We start from the raw sequence: 15,000 nt of genomic DNA on the forward strand, positions 1-15,000 counted from the left end.
CTCTGGCTGACTGTCTCTCCCTCTTTCTTTCTTTCTCTCTCTTTGTCTCTGTCTGTCTTTCTCTCTCTCTCTCTGGCTGCCTGTATCTCTGTCTCTCTCCCTCTTTTTCTTTCTCTCTCTCTCTCTCTCTGGCTGCCTGTATCTCTCTCTGTCTCTCTCTTTCTCTCTCTCTCTCTGGCTGCCTGTATCTCTCTCTGTCTCTCTCTTTCTCTCTCTCTGGCTGCCTGTATCTCTCTCTGTCTCTCTCTTTCTCTCTCTCTCTCTCTCTGGCTGCCTGTATCTCTCTCTGTCTCTCTCTTTCTCTCTCTCTCTCTCTCTGGCTGCCTGTATCTCTCTCTGTCTCTCTCTCTCTCTCAGATGGAGGAGGAGTGTATGGAGCTCGACCCCGAGGTGGCAGCTGCGCTCTCGGCTCTGATGAACCCTGATGACCTTTGACCTGCAGGACTTCTCGGTGATGAGAAGACTTCTCCCGTTTGTCACTTTGTCGCTCATGATGAACTCTGAGCTCTGCAGGAGGATTGTGGGTAATTATAGCGAGCTGCGATTGACATGGACACGCAAAGGAATTCTGGGAAGTCCGCTCGGCGCAGCAGGAAACAGGAAGTAAACAGACTTGACTGTTCTGTGATGATGTGAATGCAATAAAACACAGTGATGCAGTGAAGTGCACTTAAAAGTGTGTTTAGTGGTCACTTTAGGCTGTAGGGCGCATCGGAGCGACCGCTCAGTCCGCCGTGTTGCTCTGTACCTGACCGGTACACACACACACACACACACACACACACACACACACACACACACACACACAGACAGTCTGAACATGCTCCCTACGTAGGGACTCCTGAATGGAACACAGCCAGTGTGATCCGAGTGTCACTGTATGTTGCAGTGTGTGTGTGTGTGTGTGTGTGTGTGTGTGTTCAGGCCGTACAGCTCTCAGCTCATGTCCGCCGTGTGTGTGTGTGTGTGTGTGTGTGTGTGTGTGTGTGTGTGTTCAGGCCGTACAGCTCTCAGCTCATGTCCGCCGTGTGTGTGTGTGTGTGTGTGTGTGTGTGTGTGTGTGTGTTCAGGCCGTACAGCTCTCAGCTCATGTCCGCCGTGTGTGTGTTGTGTTCCTGTAACAGCGGGTGCACCATGCTCATGTGGACGTTCAGGTTGTGCGCTTTCTCGAACCGTCGCTCACACACGCTGCACGCAAACTCTAGCTCCGCCTCCGCCTTGTGCTTGGTCATGTGATACTTCAGAGACGCTCGCTGACGACACTGGAACCCACACACTTCACACCTGCAACACACACACACACACACACACACACACACACACACACACACACACACACACAGAGTTAGACTGGAGTTCTGTAGGTTACTAGGTGCAGCAGTGTGAGTGTGTGTGTGTGTGTGTGAGTGTGTGTGTGTGTGTGTGTGTGAGACTCACTGCAGTGGTTTTGCTCCTGAGTGTCTCATCTGGTGCACAGAGAGGTGTTTCCTCTGTTTAAACGTCCGACCGCACTGATCACAGATGTAGTTCCTTACCTCTGAAACACACACACACACACACACACACACACACACACATGCTACAGGTTATACACACTCTACATATAAACACACAACTTATACATAAACACACGACACATCTCACACACTCCACGTTATGAACATGCTACCCATTACACACACACACACACACACACACACACTCTCTCTCTCTCTCTACATGTTGTAAACCCTACACATTACACACTTCCGCTGATTTGAGAGAAAGGTATATCTTAACGAATTACACGTTAAAGCCCCGCCCCTTTCTTTCAAAGATAGAAAAACCTGGATATAAGGCGTCATTTCTGGCTCCACATCATTTTATTTGTGGGTAAAATGTTTTTAAAAATGTTTTATAAAGGATTTTTTGGGGATTTTTGTGAAAGCGAGTGTAACAGAATGATATGAAGCGAGGCGGTGGGGTTTCGGTAACGAGCCCAGCACTGGAGATTCACAGCCAATCAGTGACCGCCATGTCAGGTGATTACACAGAGTGACACGCCCCCTACATTTAAACTCAGTTTATGCTAATATCTTTGGTGACGTAATCGTTATACGTCATCAGCAGGTGTTACGGAATCCGTCGCAGGTGTAATGAAGTGGATTATTTCCTCTATTTACAGAACTCTAAAACGTGTTCGGAGGAAAAACTAAATTATACAGACTGAAAGTACAAGTACAAATTATTACTATTTAATTATTATTATTATTATTTTTATTATTAACGAGGTGATGTATTAGTCAGCTCTAACAGTTTAAATGTTGTGGTATTGATAGAGATTAGATTAGAATATCGGCATATTAGTGTTTAGTTTAAATTGTAATGTGGGAATAAAAATCGAATAAAACTCAAAAGCTAACATTCAGAATCACGTGAATCTTCAGATCATGTAAAAGTTTAACAGTTTATTACTTTATTCAGAAGCTGCTTTTAAATAAATCCCTTAAATCAAACGTTATGATGATGCAGGAAGAATCATCATCATCTCAACTGAATGAATTGCTGCTATTTTATTTCTACCTTATTACTGCTTCCTGTTTACTGCCCCGCCCTTTTGTTTGATGGACAGCTAAGCTCCTCCTACTGGTCTGAGACACTCTGAATGCTCAGGGCTCCATACACCTGTTTACATTTTACTGAAATAATACAGATATAAAAGCAATCCCTGTTGGTAGAAACATCTCTCTCTCTCTCTCACACACACACACACACACACACACACACACACACACCTGTGTGTATGAGTTTGACGTGTCTCTGCAGGTAGCGGTCGATCATGAACACTTTGTTGCAGCCCGGATGAGGACAGGGCCGCTCCCTCACCTCCTCATGGTGCTCCTTCACGTGCTTCTGTGTATACACACACACACACACACACGTGAGGTTGTGTATTCCTGCACATCAGTAGTGTCAGCCTCAGTGGTGTTTATAAACACTTAACACCAGCATTAATTGATCACATTTCCATCTCAGGAACCAGGATGGGTTCTACTTCCTGTTTCAGAGGCGGGGCTGTTCTGTAGATGAGGATCCACTGGGGGCGGAGCTTGTTATACAGAACGCTACAGATTGGTTAAATACGGACTTCATGACATGACCAACTCTCTCATTACCGTAATTTTTTTTTTTAGTTAATACCTTCATTTCTGAGATGCAAGAATGAACAAACGTTTTAGTGGAATTATTTTGTGTCTATGTCGAATCATTTGTGCATTTCTTTCTTCAGAAACTGCTATTTTCAGGAAGGATTAGTTTCAGTAGTCTATAAAATACACAAATTAATGTTTTCAGACCTGGACTGTAACATGGTTTAGGACTGAGAGAAAACCAGATGAGCAAAGATCCTCAAATTCTTCTTCTTCTTCTTATTGAGTTCTTATACTGTAGTTATTAACCTGTTTGACTCGAAACTTATCCTAAACATCAATAACTCAATCAATCTGTTCTATAAATAATGTCAGCTCAAGCCTCATGTGCTCCGTCTGTGTAGAATTCAGGAATAAAAAGAGCTCTATGGTGCAACAGAACAACTGGCAAAGACCAAATTACGGAGAATAAATAAATAACTAAAATATTATTATACGCATTTACATAATGAGCCTGATACCTGAAAGCGTGTGAAATTTAGTTTCAATCCTAATAATGCCCCGAGAACAGAACTGCATCTTACACATCAGCTGTGTTTATCATGAAAAAAAAAAAAAAAACTGTGTGTGTGTGTGTGTGTGTGTGTGTGTGTTAACCTTCATGCCGTCCACTCCTCTGTACACCGCCGTACAGCCCTGATGAGGACATTTATAGATGGTGGGCAGCTCCTCTCTGAAACACACACACACACACACACACACACACACGTTTCATGTTCCACAACGATTAAATGGGGACACATTGTGTGTGTGTGTGTGTGTGTGTGTGTGTGTGTGTACCGCTCTGATTTGATCTTCTTCTTCCACCCGGGTTTGGGTCCAGGCTTCTTCCTCTCTTTAGGCTGCAGGTTCTTCACTTCTTTACTCGTCTTCTTAGAGCTCACTCTGAGAACAGAAATTCAATTCAGTTCAATTCGGTTTTATTTGTATAGCGCTTTTAACGACGGACATTATCACAAAGCAGCTTTACAGAAATATATAAACTCAGGATATAAATTTTAAATGTATAAATTTATCCCTAATGAGCGAGCCAGAGGTGATGGTGGTGAGGAAAAACTCCCTGAGATGATATGAGGAAGAAACCTTGAGAGGAACCAGACTCAAAGGGACCCATCCTCATCTGCGTGACACCCGATAGTGCGATTATAAATCATTCCCTCTATAACTGTGTACTACATGGACACATAGTGCAGTTGTGTAACCAGGAAATTCATCACAGAGGCATTATTAGAAAAAATGACTTTTAAAAAGTACAGGATGAAGGTGAGTCCACAGTCAAAGGTGGTGAGAATTATCGAGTGTGAATTCCACACGTATCCTAAAGTTTAATTGAAACTGTTTAAGAGTTATTAAGAGCACTGTAACAGTTTAAAGAGCCGTCAGCTGCGAGTTGGACCTCAGGTTTTAACCGGCGAGATCGAGCAGCCTCACGAGAGTTTCACTCACACCACACGTCATCCGAGTGATCTCTCTCTCTCTCTCTCTCTCTGTGTGTGTGTGTGTGTGTGTGTGTGTGTGTGAGAGAGAGAGAGAGAGAGAGAGAGGTGATATTAAATGCTTTCAAAACACATTCAATAAAATAAAATAAAATACAAAATAAAACAAAATGAAAGAAAAGCTCACAGAAACACACCCTGTTCTTTAAGTCCATGTACTTATGAATTAATAACAATAAAATAAAGTGCTTTTATTACACAGTTATAAACTGAATATTTCGCTCTGATGCTGTGTGACTGTAATAACAGTCCTGCTAGAGAATGGTTACTAATGTGTTATTAAACAGTTATTACATTTAAGCTAGAAATTAGTAAATTTGTGTAGAAATAGGATTAAAGATCTTATACTTGTGTTATTACAATCTTATAACGAGAAATATTACGTAACGTTTCCTTTATTCAAGAAATCTTTACTTGCCAAGGTTTCATTTTTTGCAGATTGATTACGATCAAACAAATAAAAGATTATTAATCCCATTTCTAGAGTTCTTTCCTAATTTCAAGCAGAAAAACTTTCCTGAAATTATTTACTGTAAATGTTATTATATTCTCTGTGATAAATATGAGATAAATTTCGTTTATATTCGAGATATTTTCAGGTTTAGGTTTAAGTAGGCAGTATGTTTTTGTGTCCAGTCTGAATTAACTCATCTTTTAATTTTGTAGCTTTAATTTTCTCTTAAAAGTATAAATGTTATAAATATTTATAAATGTTAGAATATTTATTGAAGTGTGAGGTCTGCGGTTGTCTCACTGTTTGTCAGCTGTAGCGTGTGCGCTGTCCTCCGAGCTGCTCTTCCTCGTCTCCTCCTCTTCCTCACTGCAGAAATTCCTGCAGAGAGAGACGCACGTTACGCACTGAAAAGAACAGAGAGGGAGTGTGTGTGCGTGTGTGTGTGTGTGCGCGCTCACCTGTCCGACAGGTCGCTGTCCTCTAAACGCTGAGCAGGTGATGGGATCTCGTCTCTACACCGAGCACCTGATCATTAACGGAATAATCACAGTGAATTTACGGCATGTACTGAGACTCTGAAGCTCTATTCGGACGGGATTAGTTTACATGCTGTTGCTCTTTTCCGATTTTATTCACGGGATTCACGTTAAACACTTCAAACAATCAGGAATTCGGAAGAGCTGATTAAAGCGCTGACTGTAATGACAGCTGCAGGTTTAACGCCACTTTATTTTCACACAAAGCCGCAATTTTCTAAATTAAATAAACGAGCCGTAGCGTCGCTGTCAGTTTCTGAATCGTCTAATCGTAAAGGATTCAATAACTTCCTCTTTATTCAGATCTCTAACGTAACAGCGTAAGACCTTAAAAACACCTCGCAGGAACTCGCTCGACGTTCGTTCGTGACCATTTTGAGAAATTTAACTAGAATATAAACATGAAGTTTATTTCAGTCTCACCGTCCGGCTCTTCGGTGTGTAAGCGATTGTAGGCGGAGCTCTGTGTATGCTCCGTGTTGGTGTGGGCGGAGTTTTCCTCTCTGCTTGTGATTGGTTGGTGGTTGTGTGAGTGTGTCCCGGTGTCCATGGTGTAGGAGTGTCCGTCCCCGCAGCGCCACACCACCCTGACCGCGCCTCCACACCGCTCCTCCAGCACCTCCTGCAGGCCGGGAGGGAAACTGCAGCTCCCCGCGTGCTCATGAGTCCACGACACCAGACGCAGCAAACAGCGAGGGTCAGAGGTGATGGGAGGAGCTACAGGAGAGAGGTTTTGGTTACACGCTACACCCGAACACCACGACTGCAGTCCGGTTAGTTATCAGGACTACCGCTAGGTGGCGCTCTCTGAGCACAGTCCTTACGAATTTCTATGTATTTTTTGTATTTCAGTGAAAAACGGATGATATCCAGACAGCGGAGTAGCAGGTAACGTAATGTTAGTTATCTAATTAGCTGCCTGAGCTTAGCACAGTGTTCAGGTAGTCCAGCGCTGTGTTCAGCTGGGGAGGTAAAACTGTACTGTACCCTGTGTGTGTGTGTGTGTGTGTGTTTGTGTGTGTGTGTGTGAGTGAACACTTACAGGACTGATCTGGTTCGTCTGTGAACGGCGTCCATGTTGAATTGCACCTGAGAGAAAAAATAAGGATCATCACTCTGCTGAGGGACTGCTGTGAGTGGCGGTGTTGAGTGTGTTGAGGGTGTTGAGTGGCGGTGTTGAGGGTGTTGAGTGGCGGTGTTGAGTGCGCTCACCTCTCGGTGTTGGTGTTGAGTGTGTTGAGTGGCGGTGTTGAGTTGACGCGGTGTCTGAAGGCCTGCAGGATGCCGTGACACTGGTAGAACTGGGCGTGGCAGTCGGCGCAGATGTACGGCGAGAGCGTCGAGTCGCGCCGCACGGACACGCCCAGCAGCTGCTGGAAGTCCGAACAGAAGCGCGGAGTTGCGCGCTCGGACTCGGACCGCTCCGGCGACGAAGGCCACGTGACCGGGTCGGGCTGCGTCCCGAACGCACGCCGCAGCTTCCTCGCCGAGAAGCGGCCATGACACAGCCGACAGAGCTCTGTGTTCAGTCTCCCTGCAACTCAACACACAGGTTTAATATAAACATAAAGCATAAAGAGTAGGGAGTAGGGCATAGGGAGTAGGGCATAGGGAGTAGGGCATAGGGAGTAGGGCACAGGGAGTAGGGCACAGGGAGTAGGGCACAGGGAGTAGGGCACAGGGAGTAGGGCACAGGGAGTAGGGAACAGGGAGTAGGGCATAGGGAGTAGGGCACAGGGAGTATGGCACAGGGAGTAGGGCACAGGGAGTAAGGCACAGGGAGTAGGGCACAGGGAGTAGGGCACAGGGAGCAGGGCACAGGGAGCAGGGCATAGGGAGCAAGGCACAGGGAGTAGGGCACAGGGAGTAGGGCACAGGGAGTACGGCACAGGGAGTACGGCACAGGGAGTAGGGCACAGGGAGTAGGGCACAGGGAGCAGGGCATAGGGAGTAGGGAACAGGGAGTAAGGCATAGGGAGTAGGGCATAGAGAGTAGGGAACAGGGAGTAAAGCATAGGGAGTAGGGCACAGGGAGTAGGGCATAGGGAGTAGGGCACAGGGAGTAGGGCACAGGGAGCAGGGCACAGGGAGCAGGGCATAGGGAGCAGGGCACAGGGAGTAGGGCATAGGGAGTAGGGCACAGGGAGTAGGGCACAGGGAGCAGGGCACAGGGAGCAGGGCATAGGGAGCAGGGCACAGGGAGTAGGGCATAGGGAGTAGGGCATAGGGAGTAGGGCACAGGGAGTAGGGCACAGGGAGCAGGGCACAGGGAGTAGGGCATAGGGAGTAGGGCACAGGGCACAGGGAGCAGGGCATAGGGAGTAGGGCACAGGGAGTAGGGCACAGGGAGTAGGGCATAGGGAGTAGGGCACAGGGAGTAGGGCACAGGGAGCAGGGCACAGGGAGTAGGGCATAGGGAGCAGGGCACAGGGAGTAGGGCACAGGGAGCAGGGCACAGGGAGCAGGGCACAGGGAGCAGGGCGTAGGGCACAGGGAGTAGGGCACAGGGAGCAGGGCACAGGGAGCAGGGCACAGGGAGCAGGGCATAGGGAGCAGGGCACAGGGAGCAGGGCATAGGGAGCAGGGCATAGGGAGCAGGGCACAGGGAGTAGGGCACAGGGAGTAGGGCATAGGGAGCAGGGCACAGGGAGTAGGGCACAGGGAGTAGGGCACAGGGAGTAGGGCACAGGGAGCAGGGCATAGGGCATAGGGAGCAGGGCATAGGGAGCAGGGCATAGGGAGCAGGGCACAGGGAGCAGGGCACAGGGAGTAGGGCACAGGGAGCAGGGCATAGGGAGCAGGGCACAGGGAGCAGGGCACAGGGAGTAGGGCATAGGGCACAGGGAGCAGGGAGTAGGGCATAGGGAGCAGGGCACAGGGAGTAGGGCACAGGGAGTAGGGCATAGGGAGCAGGGCACAGGGAGCAGGGCACAGGGAGTAGGGCATAGGGAGCAGGGCACAGGGAGCAGGGCACAGGGAGTAGGGCATAGGGAGCAGGGCACAGGGAGTAGGGCACAGGGAGTAGGGCACAGGGAGTAGGGCACAGGGAGCAGGGCACAGGGAGTAGGGCATAGGGAGTAGGGCACAGGGAGTAGGGCATAGGGAGCAGGGCATAGGGAGCAGGGCACAGGGAGTAGGGCACAGGGAGTAGGGCACAGGGAGTAGGGCATAGGGAGCAGGGCACAGGGAGTAGGGCACAGGGAGTAGGGCACAGGGAGCAGGGCACAGGGAGTAGGGCACAGGGAGCAGGGCACAGGGAGTAGGGCACAGGGAGTAGGGCACAGGGAGTAGGGCACAGGGAGTAAAGCATAGGGAGCAGGGCACAGGGAGCAGGGCACAGGGAGTAGGGCACAGGGAGTAGGGCATAGGGAGTAGGGCATAGGGAGCAGGGCACAGGGAGCAGGGCACAGGGAGCAGGGCACAGGGAGTAGGGCATAGGGAGTAGGGCATAGGGAGCAGGGCACAGGGAGCAGGGCACAGGGAGTAGGGCACAGGGAGCAGGGCACAGGGAGCAGGGCATAGGGAGCAGGGCACAGGGAGCAGGGCACAGGGAGTAGGGCACAGGGAGCAGGGCACAGGGAGTAGGGCACAGGGAGTAGGGCACAGGGAGCAGGGCACAGGGAGCAGGGCACAGGGCACAGGGAGTAGGGCACAGGGAGTAGGGCACAGGGAGTAGGGCACAGGGAGCAGGGCACAGGGAGCAGGGCACAGGGAGTAGGGCACAGGGAGTAGGGCATAGGGAGTAGGGCATAGGGAGCAGGGCACAGGGAGTAGGGCACAGGGAGTAGGGCACAGGGAGCAGGGCACAGGGCACAGGGAGTAGGGCACAGGGAGTAGGGCACAGGGAGCAGGGCACAGGGAGCAGGGCACAGGGAGCAGGGCACAGGGAGTAGGGCACAGGGAGTAGGGCACAGGGAGCAGGGCACAGGGCACAGGGAGTAGGGCACAGGGAGCAGGGCACAGGGAGTAGGGCACAGGGAGTAGGGCACAGGGAGCAGGGCACAGGGAGCAGGGCACAGGGAGTAGGGCATAGGGAGTAGGGCATAGGGAGTAGGGCATAGGGAGCAGGGCACAGGGAGTAGGGCATAGGGATACATCATTAGTTATACAGCTAACGGTGTGTGTGTGTGTGTGTGTGTGTGTGTGTGTGTGTGTGTGTGTGTGTGTGTGTGTGTGTGTGTGTACTCACCGGTGTGTGTGCTCTTCGGTGTGTCCGCGGTGTGTGTGTGTGAGTGTGTGTGTGAGAGTTTTGCTCGTTTAGCGCGACTTTTTCTCCCCTTCATTATTTACCGCTTCTTCCTGTTTGATTAATCAGCACCGGAAACAGCGCCTTCCGTTTCCTCTCATTAACCCACAACCCTGCAACACAAACCCACTCTGCGGAATTCTTCCCCTCACACAGCGGTTACAAACTCTATAAACTCTATAAACGGAATATTAACGCTGGATAAAAAGCAGCTCGCGGTGTTTATTACTCTCTCACACACACTGAGTCGATGGTAAACAACGGAAACCGGAAGTGTTCGTGTGTAAATAAGCGTAGAAGAAGTGCAGTGAGCGCCACAGCGCCCCCCGCGGAGACCAGCGGAATTACACACAAACTACATCAGATTATTTACTGTATTACTTTTAAAAAGGAAGAGTCGAACTTTTAAACTTTTATTTTAGTATTAAAACATGAACACACTCTGTCTGACCATCTGACTGTCTGTTGCTGTAATTTAGTTTGATTTATTTTGTCCTAAGAGAATGCAAACTTTTGCACTCTGTAATCCCTCCACGTTTGGAATTATAGATATACAGTAAAATGCTCAAACTGCACAATGTTAGAATCATTCTGAGTAAAAATTATTTTAAAAAGTTATTTTTTAAATGTAAAAATTGTAAGAAAATTTCTTTCTTTCTCTAAATTCCTTTTTTCATCCCTAATGTTTTCAGATATAATAAAGAAACATGACGGGATCTGTATGCAAACAAAGAACTTCAAATAATCGGTTACATGAATAGTCTAATTTACATTACCCAGGTGTGTGTGTGTGTGTGTGTGTGTGTGTGTGTGTGTGTGAGAGAGAGAAGAAAGATAAACAGAGTTCTGAGCTAATCTGGAATCAGGCCGACTCTTACACCATCTCATCACAACGTCTCCAAAACAATAAGATTTTATTTCGATCTGGGTTAAGACGCAAACAGAATGTGATTATTGTTATTATTATTATTATTTATTTTTTTTTTTTTACAGTCATGAAACTTCAGTTTTGAAATGTAAAACTCTTTTCAGTTCTGCAAAAAACTGTAGGTGTTGATTTGTGTTCATTCAGCTGACATCTGCTTTACAGAAACCCAACATCATCATCATCATCATCATCGTCATTATCATCGTCATCATCATCGTCATTATCATCGTCATCATCATCGTGGCCTCGAGGAGCTCGAGCAGGAAAACCACAAACACCTGCAGCGGAGCCAGCTGCGTGCATGCACACACACACACTCACACACACACACACACACACACACACCCCGGTTCTAACATATTAACACATTAAAGATATTGGTTTTGTATTGAAAATGTAACGTACTGATCAGAGCGTCTGTGCCTGGACTCTTCCCTCACTGAGGAAATAAAAGTTTGAGTTTTTTTAAGACATTGTGTTAAAAATAGAAGTGAAAAACCAAACAATCCTCTCAAGTGACTTCCTCTCATGTGACTAAACCAGATTCATTCATGCTGCACCATTCTACACGACGTAGTATAACTGATTAGGACATCAATATCACTGATAAACAAAACCTTTATGATTGTTATGAACATTAAAAACGGAAACACTTCTCCAAACTGTACTTGCACAGGAAGCAGTAATACAGGGGACAATAAACATCCTGTAAGAGACGAGAAATCCGGATGCATGAGATCGAGAAGTTGATACAATGTGAAAATAAAATGGAGTGTATATAAATAACCTGGTTTTAAGAGTGTGTCCATGTTTTCAGACTTGGGGAGGCAGACGGGGGCAACAGGGCACTAAGGGGTGGAGGCACATTCTGTATTGATAAACAGGACAGAATTATACGAGCAGAATCTGATCTGTGTTCAGAACGAATAAATACACAACGTAGTTACTGTATTGACCTCGTGAACTGTGTCTGTAGAGCTCAGGGATGAAAAAAGGACTGAGAAATGACTCTTAAGTGAAAGTATAAAAAGTAATATAAAAAAAGTAATGTATATTAAAAAGTAAAAAGGAAATAATGAAATGAAGAAGGTCACAGCAGGTGATGTCCCGATTCTTGACTCTTTTTTCTACATTGCTGAATTCGTTTCGAGGCTTTAAACTGAAACTAAATTGCGAATAAATGCAGAGAAGTGTGAAGTGTTGATGTTCAGCATAAAGTCGTTGTCTGGATGAGAGAAGAACAGACCTTCAGTATTTATAACCAGTGCTTTAATGACTAAATAAAAATCTAAGCACTAAACAGGAGGTTGTTGGGAATGTACTTAAATACGAGTATTCAGTTTCAGTAATGCTCAGTAATGTTCACTCCTGATAGAGATTTAAAACAGAGCTCCAGTGATGATTTACACCGACATGAGCTCCATCTGATTCATTCAGTGTGTGAATAATAAATAAACAAATACATAAACAAACAAACAAATAAGTACAGAAGTAGATAAATAAATAAATAAATAAACCTCTCAGAGACATGACGTGAGGTCAGAGTTGGTAGAAAGACTTTCTAAGAGGAGAGTTAGTGCTTGTTTACGCCTGGTTACTGAACGTACAAAAGCGTCTGCTGTAACGCCATGCATGTATGTATAAATATAAATGTAAATATAAATGTAAATATATTTTTATGAGAGCAGCTGTAACTCTGAGGACAAACGAGTCAAACTTAAACCTTTCTGAAAGCTACGCCTTTTCCTGTTTTACCTTCTGAAAGTTCTCCTCGCTTCAGGAGCACGGCTCAGTAACATTATCCAAAATCTCTCTCTCTCTCTCACACACACACACATACACACACAGACACACACATTATGATATATCGCGCAAATGTCAGTTTAATCATCAGACTAACGTGTGAATAAGGATGTGGAGTTTTTGTGCAGATGGACCTTCAGAAATCCCCAAACTGCCCCAGTGAGGTGTGAGGAGTGCAGGAGTAAACGGAAATTCTCCCAGGAACACTGAGACGCTTTCATTAAATCTTTTCACTTCAGCTTTTTGGGGAAAACTGTGAAACAGACATGAGCGCTGATTCGATGTTTGTGACTCAGAGCTGGAAGGCTCAGTGGTGCGGTTGTGTGGAGTTCTCCTCATGTTCTCCTCATGTTCTCCTCATGTTCTCCTCGTGTCTGGTCTCAGTGGTTAAGGCTTTGCTGTGACTGTCGGGTTTTTGGGAAAGATTCTGCTCAGCTGTATCCTGTCACAGTCGTACTGGGTTGTGTGTGTGTGTGTGTGTGTGTGTATGATGAACTGGTTTCTCAGTCAGATGTTTTCCTGTCCCACACCCGGTGTTTCCAGGACAGACAGATCCTCCTCCACCCTGAGCAGGATGAAGAGCTTACTGAAGATGAATGAATGAGATGATTTAATTCTGCTCTGATCAAAAGTGACATATTACATTCATCATATACACATTTCTTTTAAATATCTGAACCCAAAGGTTGATCAAGCTTGCTTGGATATAAACTATTAGTTTATTTATATTCTATGATTTTTAAAATGAGTGTTCAGTACATTATCCCACTCTTTATCTCTGTGTCAGTAGTGCTCTGCTTCGCTGATCTTTTCATCTCCATTCTCTCTGCGTTGCTCAGAATGTAATTTTAAGTAAAAAATCTAAAAATAAAAATAAACCTCGCCATTGGTGTGTCCATAACGAGGGTAAATGTTAAGACATGCAAATATCGCGAGAGTCAAATCATTTCCGGAATTCGTGACACGGAAACCTCGCGATAACTCCCTCCCTCTGCTGTTCGCACTATAGGAATGTGGTGATCTCGCGAGACTTGGAGGCGTTTGTCTCTCGTTTTTTCGGTGAGTGGACAAGCTGCTTTACGGTGTGAAGTCAGAGATCAGAACCGAGCCGCGGATTAAAGTCACATCAGAGTAAAGACATGGCCGTGTACTGAAGGACAGGCGGCTGAGAGAGGGATGGAAGCGAGGCTGAGCTGCGGCTCTCCGCGGGAGGACGGCGAGCTGGAGGACGGGGAGATCTGCGACGACGAGGCGGAGGAGAAGCAGCAGCCGCAGGGCGCGAGGCCTGGACCCGGACCCCGGAAACCCAAAACCTCCACACCGCGATCCAAACCCGCCGGCATGGGACCGGGGAAGGACTTCCGGCCTCCGCCGCCGCTGCCCTTCAGACCCGGACCCATGCTGTTCCCCGCCTGTCCCTCCGGTCCGGACCGGTTAGAGCCGCCCAGCCCCCGAACCAGCTTCTGGGAGCGCAGTCACGGGGCTCTGGGCCGGCTCCGGTACCGGGGGAGGGCCGGGGAGGGCCGCGGGGACAGAGCGCGAGGGGCCGGAAGGGGCAGAAACATACACCGGAAAGATTCCCCCAACTGGAAGCGTATCCTTAACCCATAGTCTAGAACTGTAATGTTTCTCAGCGAGGGGATTCGACCTCACACCCTCCCGGTCAGTGCAGAACCTGAACCTCTGAAGCTAACAGTCTGTCAGGTTTAGTGACGTTTCCCTCAGCAGCGCAGAGCTTCACACACACACTCTCGAACTCATAACCTCATGGGTCGATTAGTGTTTGTGTTAAACAATAATACGTCACGTTACGTTATAATTCTGTGTGTTGTGTGTGTGACGCTGTGTGAGTGACGTTGTGTGTGTGCGGTGTTGTGTGTTTGATCTGTGTGCGGTGTTGTGTGTGTGTGACGCTGTGTGTTGTGTGTGACGCTGTGTGCGGTGTTGTGTGTGTGACGCTGTGTGCGGTGTTGTGTGTGTGACGCTGTGTGCGGTGTTGTGTGTGTGACGCTGTGTGCGGTGTTGTGTGTGTGACGCTGTGTGTGTGTGCGGTGTTGTGTGTGTGACGCTGTGTGTGTGTGCGGTGTTGTGTGTGTGACGCTGTGTGTGTGTGCGGTGTTGTGTGTGACGCTGTGTGTGTGTGCGGTGTTGTGTGTTTGATCTGTGTGCGGTGTTGTGTGTAACGCTGTGTGTTGTGTGTGACGCTGTGTGCGGTGTTGTGTGTAACGCCGTGTGTTGTGTGTATGTAATGCTGTGAGTTGTGTGTGATGCTGTGAGTTGTGTGTAACGCCGTGTGTTGTGTGTGTTTGTGTGTAACGCCGTGTGTTGTGTGTGTGTGTGTGTAACGCC

General features: G+C 47.5%; 3 protein-coding genes across 6 annotated transcripts in view; 2 read left to right on the forward strand and 1 right to left on the reverse strand.

Moving 5' to 3' along the window:
- The window catches only part of LOC113525787 (Fanconi anemia group A protein), a 25,141-nt gene extending 24,472 nt beyond the window's left edge, over nucleotides 1–669 (forward strand). For all 3 annotated transcript variants that reach the window (XR_008302027.1, XM_053235606.1, XM_053235607.1), the window contains one exon: nucleotides 358–669. Coding sequence is in view for 2 of the 3 variants with exons in the window: in XM_053235606.1 (XP_053091581.1) it covers nucleotides 358–435 (78 nt within the window). In the remaining variant the exon portion in view is untranslated. The remainder of the gene's footprint in view (nucleotides 1–357) is intronic.
- znf276 (zinc finger protein 276) overlaps nucleotides 1–10,205 on the reverse strand; it is an 11,055-nt gene extending 850 nt beyond the window's left edge. Inside the window, exons 1-11 of one of the 2 annotated variants that reach the window (XM_034305641.2) lie at nucleotides 9,864–10,205; nucleotides 6,887–7,208; nucleotides 6,717–6,763; nucleotides 6,098–6,391; nucleotides 5,597–5,663; nucleotides 5,439–5,516; nucleotides 3,969–4,073; nucleotides 3,786–3,861; nucleotides 2,775–2,892; nucleotides 1,438–1,537; nucleotides 1–1,284 (exon numbers count right to left, since the gene is read on the reverse strand). The exon at nucleotides 1–1,284 is cut by the window's left edge and continues 850 nt beyond it. In XM_034305641.2, coding sequence (XP_034161532.2) covers nucleotides 1,083–1,284; nucleotides 1,438–1,537; nucleotides 2,775–2,892; nucleotides 3,786–3,861; nucleotides 3,969–4,073; nucleotides 5,439–5,516; nucleotides 5,597–5,663; nucleotides 6,098–6,391; nucleotides 6,717–6,763; nucleotides 6,887–7,208; nucleotides 9,864–9,957 — 1,503 coding nt within the window. In that variant the 5' untranslated portion in view covers nucleotides 9,958–10,205 and the 3' untranslated portion in view covers nucleotides 1–1,082. Of the gene's footprint in view, nucleotides 1,285–1,437; nucleotides 1,538–2,774; nucleotides 2,893–3,785; nucleotides 3,862–3,968; nucleotides 4,074–5,438; nucleotides 5,517–5,596; nucleotides 5,664–6,097; nucleotides 6,392–6,716; nucleotides 6,764–6,886; nucleotides 7,215–9,863 lie in introns of both variants that reach the window. The other variant, XM_034305638.2, reaches the window with a different exon arrangement.
- Nucleotides 10,206–13,666: 3,461 nt separating this feature from the next.
- The window catches only part of LOC113525440 (zinc finger C3H1 domain-containing protein), a 30,707-nt gene continuing 29,373 nt past the window's right edge, over nucleotides 13,667–15,000 (forward strand). The window contains exon 1 of the mRNA XM_053235605.1: nucleotides 13,667–14,245. Within this exon, the coding sequence (XP_053091580.1) occupies nucleotides 13,828–14,245 (418 nt within the window). The 5' untranslated portion in view covers nucleotides 13,667–13,827. The remainder of the gene's footprint in view (nucleotides 14,246–15,000) is intronic.

The sequence above is a fragment of the Pangasianodon hypophthalmus genome, chromosome 7, assembly GCF_027358585.1.
Source record: "Pangasianodon hypophthalmus isolate fPanHyp1 chromosome 7, fPanHyp1.pri, whole genome shotgun sequence".
NCBI lineage: Eukaryota > Metazoa > Chordata > Actinopteri > Siluriformes > Pangasiidae > Pangasianodon > Pangasianodon hypophthalmus.